We start from the raw sequence: 19,610 nt of genomic DNA, 5'->3' as shown, positions 1-19,610 counted from the left end.
TGTTGACTGCATGACTGAAGCTGGATTTTTTTCGGAACCGCTGACTGCCTTCACATTTCCTGGTGGAAGTGGGGCAGGTCAACAGACAACCCAGAGTCGTAGATAACTTTTGCCCACACATCATTCACTTTTTGGAGCGTTGGCTTGAAATTGAGGGGTGTGTGTGTGTGTGTGTGTGTGTCTGGAACGACGTGCCTTCCGTGAGCCTCCGAGGTCTCTGCCTTCTCTTCCAATGGGCTGGTTACAACACAGAGGATGTGGACAGTGGAGTTTTTCCTGTTTGATGTCACACATCTACCCTTTAAAAATCCGAGGGAAAAAAGGAGGGAATCCAGCCTAGGATCCTCACGCCAGATACCCACAAAGAAGAGGAGAAAAAGACCAGGGAGTCAGGGAGGCAGTGTCAGGTTTCAAACTCTAGTCAGCCATTCAGAGCTCCGTGATGTCAGGGACCCGCCTTGGGCTCCTGGTCTCTGTCCTGTGCTGGGTAGTCAGAGCCTATCCTAACACCTCCCCGCTGCTGGGCTCCAGCTGGGGTGGCCTGACCCACCTGTACACGGCCACAGCCAGGAACAGCTACCACCTGCAGATACACAAGGACGGCCATGTGGATGGCACACCCCATCAGACCATCTACAGTGAGTAGGGGTTTCATCTGTGCTGGAAAGAAGGGGGAGCTCCTCTGTCCACCCACCTCCAAGGGGCCTGGGGAGGTCTTGGGCTAGACCAGAGGACTAATCCAGCCTCCTAGCTTCTTGCCTAGAATCTACGTGTGTGTGTGTGTGTGTGTGTGTGTGTGTGTGTGTGTGTGTGTTTAAACCTGGGGAGAAGATTCTGCCACCTCCCCAATTAGTGTTTACTTGTTTCTCCCAATAATTTACTTTTTTTTGAGAAAGAGAGAGGGTGCAAGTGAGCAAGGGGCAAGGGGGGTGGGGGGAGAGAAAATCCCATAAGGCGCAAAGAGAGAGAGAGAGAGAGAAGAGGGGCTCATGCTCACCCAAAGTGGGACTCGAACTCACAAAACCGTGAGATCATGACCTGAGCCAAAGTCAGATGCATAACCAACTGATGCACCCAGGCACCCATAAATAATGTCTTAACTATAATCCCTCTTCCCACAAGGGCAGCTACTCTTGCTTTGTCCTACCCAAAGAGTCCAAAAGTGTACAGAAAGAAAGGCAACAAAGTGGAGAGGGAAAAAGCCAGACAGGCCATTGACATCGAGTTTGGCTCATAAACTTTGGACAGGGCTAACAACAGAGGTTGTCAAGAAGATTCTTGTATCAGACCAAGGATTGGAATAGAGGAACCCAGGGGTTCTTTCCAATTCTGAGCTTCTAATAGTCAGGCCTTATAAAACTTCTCAGAAAAATGTATTAAAGACAGACTGCCCAGGTATGTTGTCTTGGTGGGTCTGACCAAGTGCATGAACCATCCATCCATCCATGCACCCATGCACCCATGCACCAAACATATTTACTAGGGGCTTCAGAGGTACCCAGTTTGGTATCAGTTGGTGACTCCTCTCTGTGGAGCTGAAAGGTCTGCTCAGTAGCAATCAAGCTAGTTGGGAACTTCTTGGCAACATGAGGCTACTGGGATGCTCTTAAAGGTTAGGTTTGTGACAAGGTGGATCACAATCCACAAACAGTTGATCAATTAGTTATGCTTCAAATGAGGGTCCCTTTGCGTGCACCTATATAGGGGATGCTGGGCTGGGAGGGGGGATGCATATTGAAAAAGACAAGGTCTATTTTAGGAGAACATGGGGAAATTACACTCAGGATTCAGGAGAATGCAAGCAGATTCAGTGCAGAGCAATCACAGTTTCTGTTCAATGAAAGGAAACTTTAAAAAAAATTTTTTTAAACGTTTATTTATTATTGAGAGACAGAGAGAGACAGAGCATGAGCATGGGAGAGGCAGAGAAAGGAGGAGACACAGAATCCGAAGCAGGCTCCAGGCTCTGAGCTGTCAGCACAGAGCCCGACACGGGGCTCGAACTCACAAACCGCGAGATCATGACCTGAGCCGAAGTCGGACGCTCAACCAACCGACTGAGCCACCCAGGCGCCCCAGTGAAAGGAAACTTCTTATAGGAATAATTATTTGCCCTATTGTTGTAATGAATTCATCAATAATTTTGCTCTGGCCTTGCTTTGTGGAATCAAAGGTCTTGAAAGCTGTAGCAAGATACATGCACATGCAAAGCCAGCTGGGCACACCTCTTCAGGTGCTCAGTGGAGATGAAAGGAGGGATCAAAGTTCTCTCCACATAGCAGGCAGGTTCCAGAACTCAAGGATATGTAGTAGGATTCAGGAGTCAACATTTGGGAAGCCAAGTTTGAGTCCAATAATGGCAGAAATCTGAATAAATCTGGATACACTTGATGTGTATTCATTTTTTTTGATGTGTACTCATTTTTTTTGCTCGTTTTTTTTTCAATGGATATTTAACAGAATCTTTCACTGAAGGGAACCCCAAAAACATGTCCTTTGGAGCATGACATGGAGTAGACAGTGTTCACCGGCTGTGGTGAGCCATGTGAGGTACAGTGTGTGTTGCTCAGCCTATGTCATGAAGCAGACAGCCTGAGTTGTAGAACTCAGCCCCAGAGAAGGCACTGATACTAGTTGGGAATGAATTAAAATGACTGGGAAGAAGCAAAATGAATGGAACTGATTTCAGATTTTTTTTAAAAATAGAAATTGGTTTTTGTTTTGCTAGATGTAGATGGTGTCTAAGCATGTGTCTCTAGAAATTGACACAAAGCTGCGTGGGGGCGGGGGGTCAGGGGGGTGGGAGGGAGACTTACTTTTCCCAGTTTATATAACTCTCTGTACTATTCAAATCAGTTACTGTGTGTATTATAAAAATAAATGTAGACACTAAGATCAAAAGTAACTTAAAAAGTTAAGGGGAAACACTGAGACATGCAGATAGGTAGCACAGGTAATTCACAGACTGGTGAAGGATTTGCTTTCACCCTGCTGGAAGGTGTGTGGTGTTTCCCCCTCCTAATTATTACATATTTCTGGTGAAATCTGATTCATTTGATTATTGTGCTTTAGTAAATTCCTGATTAATAGTTGAGTGTCCAACCCATCTTTGAGTTGCTGGTCATCGTGAAATTACCTGCCCTATAAGATTCTATAACTTCCCTTGGGACTCACAGCACTGATGTCAGGGAGACTCTCTGACCTCTATGTCTCCTGTCCCACTAAGAAGAGGGCCACCTTCTCACTCCTCACCAGCCTTGCTTCGTAGAAACAGCAGAAGAGATGCTTAGTACCCCTGGTTAATATCACTCCAGAACTCCTGGTATATTTCCTTCTTCCGTCTTCCCCACTGGCACTTTTCTTTACCCAAAGCTGAATTATCCTCGGGCTCTTTATTTATTTATTATTATTATTTTTTAAGTTTATTTATTTTTGAGACAGAGAGAGACAGAGCATGAACGGGGGAGGGTCAGAGAGAGAGGGAGACACAGAATCGGAAGCAGGCTCCAGGCTCTGAGCCATCAGCCCAGAGCCCAACGCGGGGCTTGAGCTCACGGACCGCAAGATCGTGACCTGAGCCGAAGTCGGACGTTCAACCGACTGAGCCACCCAGGCGCCCCATCCTCGGGCTCTTTAAACTTACAAACTCTTCTCTTTCTTTTGGGGAGCTCGAAGCACTTTACATCTATCATCTCATTTATCATTTACTGGCTATGAGAATAGAACAGAGCCAATAATTTTCTACTTATAGAGCAGAGTGGAGGCAAGTGGCAGTAGTAAAATTACTAGCATTTAGAAATGTTTTTATTGTGGATAAGAATATTATCTCATGACATCCTCAAGATGACCAAATGAGATAAATGAATTCCCTACATATGAAAAACAAAGGTTAAAGAACTACACTGGCTTAAGTTCACCTTGAGGACACCCTGACCCCAACCCCATGCTTCTTCCACATGCCAGTCCATTGATCCCACCTGGCTGCAACAGGTAGTGGTTCCAGTAGCCAGTGATTTGTGCCTTCCTTCTGCCAAATTCTGCTCTAGAATCTGTGCAGCCTGTGAAAACCTGCTTTCTGAATGGGCAAAGGGAAGGCAATCTGTCTCTAACATTTTCTGCACTTTCTCGCTAGCTCATGTTGGTTTGATTCAAGTCTGTGCATCCTTTGTGGTGGTTGCTTGCTGTTCCCCTGCAGGCGGTTTCCTACTAGGACCAGCCCTGGAGCTCAGGAGCACAGGTGGCATGCACACTGCCCCCACTGCCCCCAGCATGAAGCCCTCGTGGCTGCCAGAGCTCCCGAGTGTCATAAATGGTAGACCAGCACATGCCACGTAATGCCTGCCATTTCCCAACGCTTTTTGAAGAAAGTCCCTTTTCCAACCATGATAGCATTTGATTCTGACTGGAACCCCACAAAGTAGGCAGGACCACTACTATTATTCTCTTTACCCAACTGAGCAACCCAAGGCTAGAGCAATGACTTGTCCAAGACTACCAAGTCAGTAAGTAGCATAGGTGGGACCAGAATCCAGGTACCCCCGTTCCTGGGTCAGCGACCCTGCCCGGACACACTCAGGGGCAGCGTGACTTGGGGTTCCCATGGGTCACAGCATGTGTCTGGCACTTGGTTTCATCTTCTCAGGCTTGTGATGATTCCTGTTGGAGGCAAGCTGCAGGGTCATGGAAAGAGGATGTTAGAGTCACCATCCTGTGCTTGAATCCTGCCCTTAGTTCCCTTTTCACATAAATTGGGATGCTGCTACAAACCATGTTAATGCTAACATCAACAACATCATAGTTGTTCTGAGAATTTAAAATATGTAGAGTACCTAAAAAGTGCAACACTAAGTCTATTTTTTTCCCAAAGTGGGTGGGGCAAAAGCTTATATTTTACACATTCCTTTTGTTTCCCTCAGGGCTTGCCATAGAGTTAGCCATATATTTGAGACACATAGGCAGTCCTTGTTATGGAGCAATTTAAATACCCCCAGCACTTCCCATACCCCACCCCGCTTCCAGAAACTTCCCTCAAGGCTAACCCTTAGCAAAGCTTGAAAACAAATTAACATTTCTCCTCAACCATCTTGCTTTCTCTTTTTTCTGGGCTTGCTCCTGCCCTCTTTCCTTCTGTCCCACATCATTCTAATTTCTGTCCACATGAGGCTCTATACTCAGCTAGTGTCTAAGTATTGTTTGCTACTCTCCTCAGAAGTCTCTGTATTGAGCCGACACAGGGTAAGAGGGGGAGACATAGGTGTAAGTCATCCCATGAGGCTCCACCACTTACTGGGCACAGGTGCTGGACATTTACAATATCTCCACATGACATTTCTGAAAAAGAAACTTGAATACCTGCCTGGGGGCTGTGAGGCCAAAGGAGAACCATATGGGAATTCTGCAGTAGGCAAATGCAAGTGACCCCAAAGACTTAAAGAAATGATTTCTAAGCAGAAGATGTCAGGTAATTAAAAAGTATTTGGGGTGGAAGTCTTGTTGAATTGTACTCTTGCCACAAAACAGAAAGCTTTAGATCATACTTAATCAGTCCTTGCTACAATGCATCGCAAATGGTTAAAATTGCAAGTCCCAATGAGGGCAGGGCGTCATCAGTTATTGAAAACATAGGTAGTACATGTGGATGTCAAGCTCTTGTTGGAGCCTGGTTGTTGAGTGGGGGCATGGAAAGACCATGAAGGACAGCACTGGAGGGGACACCACCAAATAAGAAAAGGACACAGAACAGCAATGAAGATCCAAGAAGAAATCACATTCATCCGTGGTATCTATTCGACATAGAAAGATAAACCCTCGGCTCCTAAACAGCTCACTCATAGGGAAGCACTTAGTAAACATGGCTAAGGCAAGGTGAATGAAATGCATGCTGTAATAAAGGTGTGGGCATTAGTTCTGATTAGGGAGACTAGGAAAGTCTTCATAGAAAGTGACATCTGAGCTTGGCCTTGAAAGATGAATGACTTCAATAAGCAGAGAAGGGAGGGACAGATCGGTTCTAATACAGTTCTTGACACATAATGGGTGCTGGGTGATGTGTCACTGACTACTGTATACTTTCCTGGGTGGAGCTCAGGCTCTACATGCAAGCCAGATCCTTGAAAGACATCGCAGCATAGACTTAAAAATTACAAAAGCCCAGAAGGCATGGGAGAATGTGATGACCACCACAAACATTAAGAGGTATTAACCAGGCAATGGGGAAAATAAAGAAACATGTGTCCAGCACAGGAGTTTGGAGTGCTCTGTATAGACAAGAGGAGAAAGTAGGAGGCAAAGAGTGGGGGCGGGTAGTTTGGAGGGGAGAATCCAAAGAAACGAAGCTGAACAAGTAAGTGCAAGAGGAGTGAAGTGAAAGGAAATCATCACCACCCTTAAAATCAATCAAGGGAGGGGCACCTGGGTGGTTCAGTTGGTTGAGCATCTGGCTGTTGGTTTTGACTCAGATCATGACCTCATGGTTCATGGGTTTGAGCTGCATTGAGCTCTATGCTGACAGTGTACAGCCTGCTTGGGATTCTCTCTCACTCGCTTCCTCTCACACACATGTGCATGTCTTCTCTCTCTCTCTCTCTCTCTCTCTCTCTCTCAAAATAAATTTTTAAAAAATTAAAGTCAATCAAGGGAGGTTTCATGGAGGTGGGTTTTCAAGAAGTGCCTGGAGATAGGAATTGGATGTGCAGCCAGGTTTCGACCTGGATGGTTTTCTCCACAGGTGCCCTGATGATCAGATCGGAGGATGCCGGCTTTGTGGTGATAACAGGTGTGATGAGTCAGAGGTACCTCTGTATGGATTTCAGAGGCAATATCTTTGGATCGGTGAGTTCTTTTTGTGCTGGTCGTCATTTAGAGATAATTCATTTCTTCACCAGAACATAAAATCTTACAGCTTAAAGATTCCATTTTCAGTGCTTGGTGATATTGCCACCGAGTGATGTAGTCAATCTAAGTAGGAGGTGCTCAGGTTTATACACGGGGGTTTGAACCCAGATAGTCTGGTTCTGGAGCCCGGGCTCTTGGCCTCTAGAGTGACTGCCTGTTGGCACCCACTTTTGTACCTTCACAGCACCTTGTGCGTAGTGAGAAGCCTACTCTAGTGAGAAGCCATTGGCGTCTTCCCGATTCTTTCACTAGACCTTCTTGACCTTAGGCCGGTCCCCTCTCTTCTCTGAATGTCAGTTTCCTCACCTGGAAAAAGTGAAGTGGGATCTCTCTGCAGTTAAAGATCTCTCATTAAGGATCTCTGTCTGCCCCAACTGTGGTTGCTGGTGGGTCAGATCGGCAAGCAAAGGATTTCCCAAACTACCGGTTGCAGGCATATTCCAAAGGGTTTTGATATCATACAATGGTAGGACCGCTCATCTCCGGAGCCTCTTACCACCAGACAGACCCGCCAGAAATACCATGATGGCAATGACTTTCTGTTGTGCTCGCTGCTATGTCCCAGCACCTACAACACTATCTGACCCGGAGTAGACAACTCTCTGTGGGACAAATAGAGGCACCGACTTAAAATATCTGCTGACCACATTTAGACCTACTGATAGTCCTCATCTGCTAAAACACTCCATGGAGTTAGAGGATTCAATGAAATCGTGTGTGAACGCCCTAGCAGGCATTCGGTGAAGGCCTGTACTAAGTTAGTGGCAGAGCCGGGGCTCAAACCTGGGTCATCGGTGGCCAGAGTTCACCCAATCTCGGATAGGAGTGCCCTCCCTTATGTTTGGCCCTACAAACTCCAGCCCCCTCCTTTCTCCAGGTAAGGAGGCAGACTCAAGCCAACTTTCAGCCGAAAGAGGGTTGAGAGGCAGAGGCCCAAGTGGCCTCCAAGTTGGCCCTGCCTCCAGAAACGGGCCCAAAGTGCTGCCCGCTGTGGCCAGCCCAGCCCCAGGGACCCCGTGCAGGCCCCGCAGACCAGGGCCACCGCATCCCCCGCCCAAGGGAACGAGGGGTTCAAGACGCCTCCCAGACCGAGTCCCCGGAGGCCGGGCGGGCCTCACCGCTCTCGCTTTGCCCCTCCAGCACCTCTTCAGCCCCGAGAGCTGCAGGTTCCGACAGCGGACGCTGGAAAACGGCTACGACGTGTACCACTCCCCGCAGCACCGCTTCCTCGTCAGCCTGGGCCCGGCCAAGAGGGCCTTCCTGCCGGGCACCAACCCGCCGCCTTACTCCCAGTTCCTGTCGCGGAGGAACGAGATCCCCCTCGTCCACTTCAACACCCCGCGGCCGCGGCGCCACACCCGCAGCGCCGAGGACGCCGAGCGCGACCCGCTGAACGTGCTGAAGCCCAGGCCCCGCATGACCCCCGCGCCGGCCTCCTGCTCCCAGGAGCTCCCAAGCGCCGAGGACAGCGGCGTGGTGGCCAGCGACCCTTTAGGGGTGCTCAGGGGCAACAGGGTGAACGCGCACGCCGGGGGGATGGGCGTGGAGAGGTGCCGCCCCTTCCCCAAGTTCAACTAGGGAGACCAGGAGCGGAAGCCGTGGCCGAGCCGTCCTTGCGAAAGCCGCACGGCCTCCGGCCTCCGGTGGGACCTGGGCCCTCTGCGGTCCCGGAGCGGGAGGGTGGGGTGAGGTGTGCTGGAGCCTGTTTCTCTCTCCGACCACCAGGAGGGCCCCGGGAATGCGCCTTTGAGGCCCGAGTGGTGGCGGTTTCACTGCCTTCCCCACCCCACCCACACCACCTTTCTGAACTTAGAAGCCCAGAAAGAGAAACTAGAAGTTTCGCCCTCATTAAGGAGGGAGGGATTCATTCATTCCCACCACCCTGCCCCAACCAGGCTGGGCAGTTTCTCTCCCCTGTGCCTCTCTTCCTCGTCAGTCTAGCATTAAAAACCAAGCAATGGCTTCCTGAGCTCACTGCTGCCAAGGTGACGGGAAGAGCGAGTACCAGTTAGCTTCTCCACTGCTCCTTACATTTAGGTTACCTGCCTGGGCCCTGTTGGCATTTGAGTTTGCAACGCTGACCTAGGGCACTAACGGAGGAACTGGGCAAACGGCTAACAATCCTAATCTCAGGCCTTCGCCCTTCCTTAGAGCATCTCTGGAAAAGAGCTGTCAAAAAGGTTGGTAGCAGGCTGGTGGAAATGGAACTAGAATGCTCGGAGAACTGAGGCAAGAAATCAGGCTAGGAAATTCAACCTCCCTACGGGGCAGGGACCCCTTGCCACATTCTTTCCCCTTCTATGCAGCCAGAGCCTGGGGGCCCTGCCTGTTCCCAAGCGGTCTGTGATACAGCCCTATGGACCCCATCTTTGGCATTAGTGAATGTGGCCTGAGGAAGCGCTTTGGCATGGGCTCCTGAAAATCTCCCCTGCTAGGAAATAAAAATAAATATTTTAAATGGAAATAAACTGAAACTCCCCTAAGAGGCATGCGATGAAGCCTACTTCCAGGTCGAGTAGTACCGCATTTGGGATGACTTACAAAACTGTAGTAACACGAGGGGGCCTTGGGACAACGGGACCTCTCTGGGTTGGGCTTTCTGTGGACTGGCAGGCTGTGTCCTTATGTCTAAGGGAAGGGGTATCAAGGGCTCAGGGGGAAAGAAGTCCAGTAATCAGGGGACTCATGTGTAGGCATTCCACAAAGACCAAGCTGCCAGCTCTTCACTATACTCTCTTCACAGCTCTGCAGCAGTGGCTAGAGTTAGCTAAAACTGCCGGGCTGGCAGGAGTCCACTCGGAGTCTTTGTCCACTTGCAAATCCTGGGGGCATTACCTGAAGATGGTTCTCAGTCCCGGGAAAACCAAACCTCACTTACCAAACAGCCGAGGCGCCAGACAGGTGGCCCTGACGGCTCAGCCTCCCCCTACACGGCCTTACCACCTGCTTCACAAGGGGGCCCCAAGTTCCTACCTCTGTTCCTCTCAACCTACAGAGCAGGATGCTAACAAGCAGAGGAGATTTAAACAAGTTTCTTCCCACTTTGTTTTCTTTCCACTGCCATCATGCACCCAGCCTTAGAAATTGATCCGTTATTTTACTTATGAAACATTGGACCACTGTTTTCACCTGAACTTGAAGGACTAGTGCCCATTCTGAAACACTAAAACTATATATACTACTATATAGCAGTGCATGGCAAATATTTTCTCGATAGTTTTCATTTCCTTTCATTCATATTATACTATATAAAAGCTATTGGAAGCTCCCCAATACTGACTAGATGTAAAATCTCAAAAGGACTTTGGTAGAAAATTGGTTGTGATCTTATAAATCCAATACCATTTATTAGGGGTTTTTCCTTTGGTAGGAGCCAAAGCAGTCCCCATAAATTTCTATGTTCCTTAGCATGTGGCAATATTTATTTATTTATTTGGAAATTTTGCCTATCGCTCGATATTTATAGATATTTATAAAAGTGTAACCCCACCTCTTTTCTTTCTTCTGTTTAAAAGAAAAATAAAATTTATCTCAGCTTCTCTTAGCTTTTCCTTTCTGTATTACTACATGAAAGCATGTCGGAATATGATAACGAAAGGGATTATGGGAGGGCAGCATTGTGAAAATCCAGATATAGCAATATTGAATTGGAAAAGAGTATCAGAGTTTTAAAATATTCAGTCCTTGCTATTCATAAATGGACTCAGCAGTTTTGGTTAATTCAGACAGAATTACTGAAAACAAGGAAACTTTCCTATCACTATTGAATTTCTGATCACTCTAGCTCTAAAGTGTTTTCTTTAAGGAGAGAATTTTTCACTTGGAAAATACCAACAGACGTAACCACATCAATATCCCAGTGAACCAGCTAGTATGTACTTGACACAGACACAGTGTTCCTGCCCTGAGAGTCCAAGCCATGGACTCTATGTCTTCTCTTTTTGACACTGGTGTCCCCAGAATTTCTTCTTTAGTCTCTATCTGACCAACTACCAAAACAGGAAGCAAAGATGACAATTACACATTTATATCACAATTATATACAAATACACATTTGCATTCTAATTTACCTCAGCTCAAAACTAGTTTTTCCACTGCCTGATGTTAGCCTCTCCCTTGTAACAATTAACACAGAACTTAGTATTTCTGAAATAAAAGGCAGAAGGGGTAAGAGATTCTGTTTCATTTCTGGCCTGAAGGGCTTTAAAATCTGATAACCCAATAAAATGGAACAGTACCAATATAACCATTTTGCAATAAATAGGCCTTCATTCCATTATAGGAGAATTGAACACTGTAGAGAAAAGTTAACATGTGGACATATCCCCTGCACAAACTTGGAAGAGTTCTTTTCTGTGTCCATGAAAGCTCTCCCTAAGGAAAAGGAAATTTAAAGCTTTTAACACAACATAATTAGCGGAGTAAGGATGGGAGAAGGCAAGTGAAGAAATCTGTACATATCACTTTCGTGATACATTATATAATCTGGCTGCTAGAAGCTTCAGAGATCTAAACATAGGCAGGATGCCCAGTATTTAAAGCCCAATCTTTATCTTGTCCACAGAATTATAAATCCTTGCAGGATAAAGATAGCATCATAACCCTCATACGTATTTGTACAGATACTTAATGTTTATACAGAACTTGTATACATCTTAACTAATTAAGATGTAACCACATCTTAACTAATTTAACATGTAACCACATAGCTGCCACTTCCAGCCATCACAGGGTAACTGGTAATGGATGTGCTGTCATGCCAAAACAACTATAAAACAAAATATATGGGGCAATTGTTTCCACATATGGAGTGGCACAAGACTCTGATCTTTGGGAGAAAAGAAACAAGTCCCATGATCATCCCCCTTCTCTGTCCTCGGAACACATGACAGGGAGATGGAACCCAGGCAGGGTGGCACCGGCACTGATCTGAAAAAGCAGCTGGACGCTGGGGGGCAGGGTAGCTGACAAGAGAGAGGTCTGCATGAGCGCTCACTGCAGGTGTCTGGCCAAGGACGGGGCTGCACCTGCGGCAGGGCCAAATTCAGCAAGACCCTACAAAGACCACCTGCCACAGAACTGGGAGATAAGCAGTGAATGATACCAAAGGCCATAAAATGCTGAGAAGTATCAGAAATCCAGCTAGGCCAGGGCACAGGGGCTCACTGAGCGCATCACCATTTAACTGAGATGTAGAAAGGCCACATCTTAGAAGGAGTGAGCCCCAGAGAAAAGGACGCACCCTAAAACTAAATTTAAAATGGAATGAAATAGGCCTGCTGTAACAGAGAATTACACCATGCCTGACAAGGCCACAATGGTCTGCTGCTAATTTAAGTGTCTTCCTGTACAAATGAGATGCCATTTAAAGGAAGATGACATAAACCAGACTCCATGCATGGTCTCATCCACACTCTATGAGAAATAAGGGAAAATGGCCCACAGTCAAGAGAAAATGCAATCACTAGAAAGCACCCCAGATCTTGGAATTAGCAGGCAAGAGCTATTATAAATATGTTTAAGGGTTTTCAAGGAAAGTATATCAAGGAATACATAGATCAGGAATCTCAGGAAATTTTTCAAAAATCTAGAATTGAGGGTGTCTGGGTGGCTCAGTCACTCAAGGCATCCGACGCTTGATTTGGGCTCAGGTCGTGATCTCATGGTTCATGAGTTTAAGCCCTACATTGGGCTCTGTGCTGACAGCATAAAGTCTGCTTAGAATTCTTTCTCTCTCTCAAAATAAATAAACATTAAAAAGATTTTAATATCTAGAATTGAAAAATAATAACAGAAGAGAAAAATGTATTAAATGGGCTTAATAGATTGGAGATCTAAGAATAAATATCCATTTAATATAAATTATCTAATCTGAACAAGAGAAAAAAAGTTTTAACAAATGTCCAGAGTCTCAGCAATCTGTGGGATAGTATCAAACTGCCCAAAACATGTGTAAGTGGAGTCCCAGAAGGACAGTAGCAGAAAAAGTTTAAGAAATATTTGAAGATATAGTAGCCGAAATTTCCCCAAACTGGTGAAAAGTGAATGTACTAATACAAGCTCAGAAAACCTCAAGCAAAATAAACACGAAACCACACTTCCGTGTATCAGTCAGACTGCTGAAAAACAAAGATAAAATCTTGAAAGCTGTTGCAGATTTTACATACAGGTAAACAGCTAGAAGTATGTATATGTACATGTATATATGGTATACTTCTTTCCCTTGGTTTCTTTACCACTTAAAGCAAAAATTACAATGTGGTACTATGGGGTTTATGATATAGGAAGATGGGTACATAAGGCAAAATTATCCCAAAATGGGAAGGGTAAACAAAATGGTTGCAGGATAATAGCACTCTATGTGAAATCATCACACAGTATGACCTGTATGGGGTAAGTTATGAATATTGCATACTGTAATTCCCAAAGGAACCACAATAATAATAACGCAAACAAGTATTGGCAAAAAGCCAACGGATATATTAAAAGGGATTACTAAAAAAATATTCAATAATTTCAAAAGGCAGAAAAGGAAGTAGAACAAAAATCATATGGAACCAAAAGAAAAATGACAGTATAAATAAATCCACTCATATCAATAATTACAGCATATAAATAAATAAAAATACCCAACTATGTGTTGTCTATAAAGATGGATGGAAAGGTACTGTATCAGTTTGCTAGGGCCAACATAACAAAATACCATAGACTGGGTGGCTTTAAACAACAGAAATTTATGTTCTCAGAGTTCTGGAGGCCAGAAGTCTGAAATCAAGTCTGGCAGGGCCTCTCACTTTGGCTTAGAAATGGCGGTCTTCTTGCTTGTTGTCCTCACACGGTCCTCTCTCTGTGCACAGCCAACACTTAGTGTCTCTCATTGTCCTCTTCATTTAAGGACACAAGTCAGATTGGCTTAGGGCCCACTCTAAGCCAGTTGGCCTCATTTTAACTTAATCACCTCTTTTACAGGCCCTATGTCTAAATACAATCACATTCTGAATTATGTGGGACTAGGACTTCAACTTATGAACTTGGGGAGGAGGGAAAGGGGCACAATTCTCTCAGTGAGTAAGCAAGGAGGCAAAGAAATCAGCAAGGATAGAAATATCTGAGCAACACTATTGATGAATCTCATATAATTTACATTCAAAGGCATTAAACCCAACAACTACAGAATACATACTCTTTCCAAGTACATATGAAATGTCCATCAAGATATACGCATGAAATGTCCATCAAGATATATACGCTGAGTCAATAAACAAGTCTCAACTCAAAAATTCAAAATCTTACAGAAAAAGTAAAATGATTGAATAAATAAAAAAAATGAAGAAAAGTCCAGTCTCTCAGGCAAAATTCCAAAAAATTTATGTAAATACTCTGTCCTCAAGGAGGGGGGCATAAACCCCCACTGTGCACACTGACTTTCTCCCAAAGGGTACAGTATGGAAAAGGGGGAAAAAAGCACAACTTCACCATGGAGAAACCTCACAAGCACTATCTCAGCCAGGTGATAAAGGTCAACATCAAAATCAACATCAATAATCAAATGAAGTAAGTAATGTTCATAGTATGTACTCTTGATATGTGATAAAAATAATACTTTGCCTCTGTGTTCTTCTCTCAAAAAACTATAACCCAACTCTAATCATGAGAAAAAAATCAAATTCCTATAGAGTTCTGACAAAACATCCAACTAGTGCTCCTCAAAACTTCCAAGGTGATCAAAAAACCAAGTCTGGGCACCTGGGTGGCTCAGTGGGTAAAGCATCCGACTCTTGGTTTTGGCTCAGGTCACAATCTCTTGGCTTCATGGGTTCAAGCTCCACATTTGGCTTTGCGCTGGCAGCTTGGGATTCTCTCTCCCTCTCTCTCTGCTCTTCCCCCACTCAGGCTGTCTCTCTCTCAAAATGAATAAACTTAAAAAAAAAATCACTATTTAAAACAAACAAAAAAAGTTTAATAAACTGTCACAGCTAAGAGGGGCCCCTAAGGAGACATGACAACTAAATGTAACATAGTATGAAATGGGATTGGGAATTCTGGAACAGAAAAAGATACCAGGTAAAAACTAAGGAAATCGATAATGCATCAATAGTGATTCATTAATCGCAACAAGTGTACTATATTAATGTATGATATCAATAATAGAGGAAACTGGGGCGCCTGGGTGGCTTGGTCGGTTAAGCGTCTGACTTCAGCTCAGGTCCCGATCTCACGGTCCGTGAGTTTGAGCCCCGCATCGGGCTCTGTGCTGACAGCTCAGACCCTGCAGCCTGTTTCAGATTCTGTCTCCCTCTCTCTCTGCCCCTCCCCTGTTCATGCTCTGTCTCTGTCTCAAAAATAAATAAACGTTAAAAAAAAAATTAAAAAAAAAATAATAGAGGAAACTGAGCATAACATACATGGAAACTCTTGATATTACTTTTAAATTCTTCTGTAAATCTAGGGGCACCTGGGTGGCTCAGTCGTTTAAGCATCTGACTTTGGCTCAGGTCATGATCCCACAGTTCGTGTGTTCGAGCCTGTGTCGGGCTTTATGTTGACAGCTCAGAGCCTGGAGCCTACTTCGGATTCTGTGTCTCTCTCTCTCTCTCTGTCCCTCCCCTGCTTGTGCTCTGTCTCTCTTTCCCAAAAATAAACATTAAAAAAATAAAAAATAAACTTTTCTGTAAATCTAAAAGTTATTTTAAAAACAAAGTCTATTCACGGGCACCTGGGTGGCTCAGTAGGTTGAGCATCCGACTTCAGCTCAGGTCATGATCTTGCGGTCAGTGAGTTCCAGCCCTGCATCGGGCTCTGTGCTGACAGCTCGGAGCCTGGAGCCTGCTTCAGATTCTGTGTCGCCCATCCTCTCTGCCCCTCCCCTGCTCCCCTTCTGTCAAAAATGAATAAACACTAAAAAAAATTTTTTTTAAAGTCTATTCAAAACATAAGAGACCCTTAAATATGGAGAACAAACAGAGGGTTAGTGGAGGGGTTGTGGGAGGGGGGATGGGCTAAATGGGTAAGGGGCATTAAGAAATCTACTCCTGAAATCATTGTTGCACTATATGCTAACTTGGATGTAAATTTTAAAAAAATAATAAATTAAATGAATACTTCAAAAAAAAAAAACCCCAATGTCTATTTAAAAATGTGTATGGAAATACAAAGGACATGAAACAGCAAAAGAAAAGGAAAATAAAGAATCCAAAAATAGACCCACATTTACACGGTCAATTGATTTTTTAACAAACGAGAGCCAAAGCGATTCAGGGAGAAAGGAAAGTCTTCTCCAATGCTGATGGAATAACTGAATATTCGTGTCAAAAACCATCAACCTTAACCCCTTATGCAAAAACTAATTCCAGATAGATCAAAGACCTAAACATAAAACAATCTCCACAAGCCAGGGTTAGGCAGAGATTTCTTAGAAAATAGGAAGCCATAACCATAAAACAAACACAATGGTAAATCAGTCTTATGAAAATTCATAACTTCTCATTAAAAATACTACTTAGAAAAAAAATATTATGTGACAAATATAAAAAAGAGTATTATGGATACACAAAAGTATATGCTCACGCACGCACACATATAGCTGACAAAGAACTTGTATCTCTACAATATATAAAGAGCTCAATATCAAAAACACAATTTTAAAAAAACAGACATTTTGCAAAGGAAGCTAGCTATACATATAGGTAATGAGTATGTGACAAAATGCTCCATATCATTAGTGAACAAGAAAATGAAAAATTACCACCTCTGCAAGGTATTACTACATATCCATCATCATGGCTAAAATTGAAGACTGAGGATATCAATGTTGGTGATAATGGAAAGCACCCAGAACTCTCATTACTTCACTGGTGAGCATTAAATGATACAACCACCCTGGAGAAAGGTCAAATTTTTTGTATATTAAGCATACACCCACAACTACCCTCCTAAATGGTTACCCAAAAGGAATGAAGTCATATGTTCACAAAAGACATGGTTAAAAAAAAAAAAAAAAGTATTCTTAGCAGCTTTCTTATAATGGCCCACAAAGTAGAAGTAATCCAAGTGCTCAACAACAGAATAGACTGTGTATATACGCTGGAATTTAATGTAACAATAACAAGGAAGACAAGATTAGCAATGAGCACACCTGGCATCCAGATTTTGGTTTCTAAATGCCATTTCCGCTAAAAGGAACGAGGCTCTTTGGAGAAGTGGATTCCCAGGACTGGGGCTGGGAAAGAATAATCTGAGTAGAGAGCACCTTGTTATGCCGGAAAGTAAAGACGTGCTTAAAGAATGATGGGAACAGATTAACAGAACACAAGAAGCATCCTGAAAGGATTCCCACAGGACACATCTGGGACAATCTTGAGCACAAAATAACAACAGGACTGGATTCTGAGTCACTGAATATCCCTGAGTTTATAGTGATATAAATAAATAGGTAGGGAAGATGGGAAAGTTCTTTCTTTACTTAAAATACCAACTAATAAATACAGAATCAAAAATGGAGTTAGAAAATAATCAGGTGGAGGGGCACCTGGGTGACTCAGTTAAGCATCCGACTCTTGATTTCAGCTCAGATCATGATCTCAGTTTGTAAACTGAGCCCCATATCTGGCTCTGTGCTGACAGCACAGAGCCTCCTTGGGATTCTCTCTCCCTCTCTCTCTCTGCCCCTCCCCTGCTGGTATATGTGTGTACACATTTTCTCTCTCTCTCTGTCTCTCAAAATAAATAAATAAAGATTTAAAAAAATAATCAGTGGAGACTAACAGAGAGGGTAGAAACTCACGAGGAATCACATAAATAGCAACTTTATGGTGGACAGACTTGGTGATACATCACATATGTCCTGATGAGACTCATCAAGGACACATCCTCTCTAGGGTAATTCCAACAAAAAGCACAACCTGAATCTAATAATGAGAAGTATCAGGAAAAAACAATTTTTTGTGTACACACACACACACATTTTTTTTTTTTTTTTTAATAACAAAGTCAAGAAAGACAAAGAAAGACAAAGAAATGGCTCCAGACCAGAGAGGAATGAAGAGACCTGACAGCTAAATGCAGTACATGGTCCTGGACTGGATGCTGAACTGGGGAAAAATTAGCCATAAGGAACATCAATGGAATAATTAGAAAACTTGAGATATGGTCTATGGATTAGATAATAGACTGTATCCATATCAAATCTCTGTGGCTTTATATGAGAACATCCTTGATCCAGGGAAAACACAAGAGCCTGAGGTCCCACCTTACTCTCAGGTGTCAGGGGGGAAACACACACACACACACACACAGTGAATGACAAAGCAAATGTGGCAAAATGTAAGCAAGTGGGGAATCTTGGTAAAGGGTATACAGGAATTCCTTGTATTATTCTTGCTACTTTTCTGTAGGTTTGACATATCAAAACCAAAAGGCTACCAAAGCAGATACACATGGGCATACATTACTACAATTATTCTCCATTTAGTATAAGGAAACAGCAGCTCAGGCTATTAAGAGACTTGTTCAGCCACAAAACTACTATGAGCCAGGACTAGAACTTGCACACAGGTCTTCTGACCACATACCTTTCTTGTGTCACTGACTGCTCCCATCAGATATTAATCAATCAACAAATGCTCTCCATAATCCTGAGCATAGGCCACAGGGTCACACCACCTCCCCATCCCCTTAGTCCTCCTCTGCCACCACTCTCCCAACTCCCCCTGCAGGTCAAACACGCAAAGCAAGATCCCTCCTCAGGGTCTCTGCACTCTCAACTCCCTGCCTAGGGTGCTCTTCTCCTGGAGACCAGCAGAGCTCACTCACGCCCTTCACAACTCTTGAAAACACCTTAGAAAGCCCCCTCGTACTTACCCTTAATAAAGCAGCATCCTCCCTCCCATCTTGATCCCCTTACCTTGCTCCATTTCTCTCTCCCATTGACCACACTCTGACATGTTACATATTTATCTGTCTTCCCTGAAAGACTATACACTCCTCAAGGATGGAGTCTACTTTTTGTCCATTTCTAGATATCTGCAGCTCTTGTAACAGTTCTAATAGTTCTTATAACACCTGGCATGTGTGTGCCATGCTTGAAAAATATGTATTGAGGGACCAGATAAATGAACAAATGCATGGGATTCCAAATAAATGTGCAACTGAATTTTTCTGGAAATTGATTCTTAAATGTATATGGAAGAATATAGGTGCACAAATAGCTAGGACAACTATAAAAATGAAACAAGAAAAATGGCACAAAAATAGCCACATATAGCAACACAACAGGAAAGAGTCCAGAAATCAACCCATACATATATGGTCAATTAACCTATGACAAAGGAGTCAAGAACACGAATGGGGAAAAGATGGTCTCTTCGGCAAACAGTGACGGGAAAACAGCACAGCTACGTGCAAAAGAATGAAACTGGACCAGTTTCTTACACCATACACAAAAATAAACCCCAAATGGATTGAAGAACTCAAAGTGAGACCTGAAGCCATAGAATTCCTACAAGAAAATATAGGCAGTAGTTTCTCTGACATAAGCCATAGAAACATTTTTCTATGTGTTTCCTCAAGCGAGAGAAACAAAAGCAAAATATAGTATCTTGCTGGACTACAGCAAAATAAAAGGTTTTTGCACAGCAAAGAAACCACCAACAAAATGACAAGGCATCCTCTCCCGAGTGGGAGAGGATATCTGCAAAAGATAATCTGATCGGAGTTTA

The 19,610-nt window shown here is 44.0% G+C and overlaps 1 protein-coding gene across 1 annotated transcript; it reads left to right on the top strand.

Moving 5' to 3' along the window:
* The first annotated feature begins 330 nt into the window (after window positions 1–330).
* FGF23 (fibroblast growth factor 23) lies at window positions 331–8,574 on the top strand. Its single transcript, XM_060658667.3, has 3 exons — window positions 331–638; window positions 6,728–6,831; window positions 8,035–8,574. Exons 1-3 carry the CDS (start codon window positions 443–445, stop codon window positions 8,470–8,472), a joined length of 738 nt encoding a protein of 245 aa, XP_060514650.2. The 5' UTR covers window positions 331–442; the 3' UTR covers window positions 8,473–8,574.
* Window positions 8,575–19,610: the final 11,036 nt, after the last annotated feature.

The sequence above is a fragment of the Panthera onca genome, chromosome B4, assembly GCF_046562875.1.
Source record: "Panthera onca isolate mPanOnc1 chromosome B4, mPanOnc1 haplotype 2, whole genome shotgun sequence".
NCBI lineage: Eukaryota > Metazoa > Chordata > Mammalia > Carnivora > Felidae > Panthera > Panthera onca.
The sequence above is the reverse complement of the archived record's forward strand: the minus strand, read 5'-3'. Positions and strand labels throughout refer to the sequence as shown.

Bases quoted from the DNA above. Each gene is read 5' to 3' on its own strand.
- FGF23 (XM_060658667.3), top strand. From the start codon at position 443: ATGTCAGGGACCCGCCTTGGGCTCCTGGTCTCTGTCCTGTGCTGGGTA. The intron at 639-6,727 runs GTGAGTAGGGGT...TTTTCTCCACAG, and splicing joins ACCCCATCAGACCATCTACA to GTGCCCTGATGATCAGATCG. The intron at 6,832-8,034 runs GTGAGTTCTTTT...TTGCCCCTCCAG, and splicing joins GAGGCAATATCTTTGGATCG to CACCTCTTCAGCCCCGAGAG.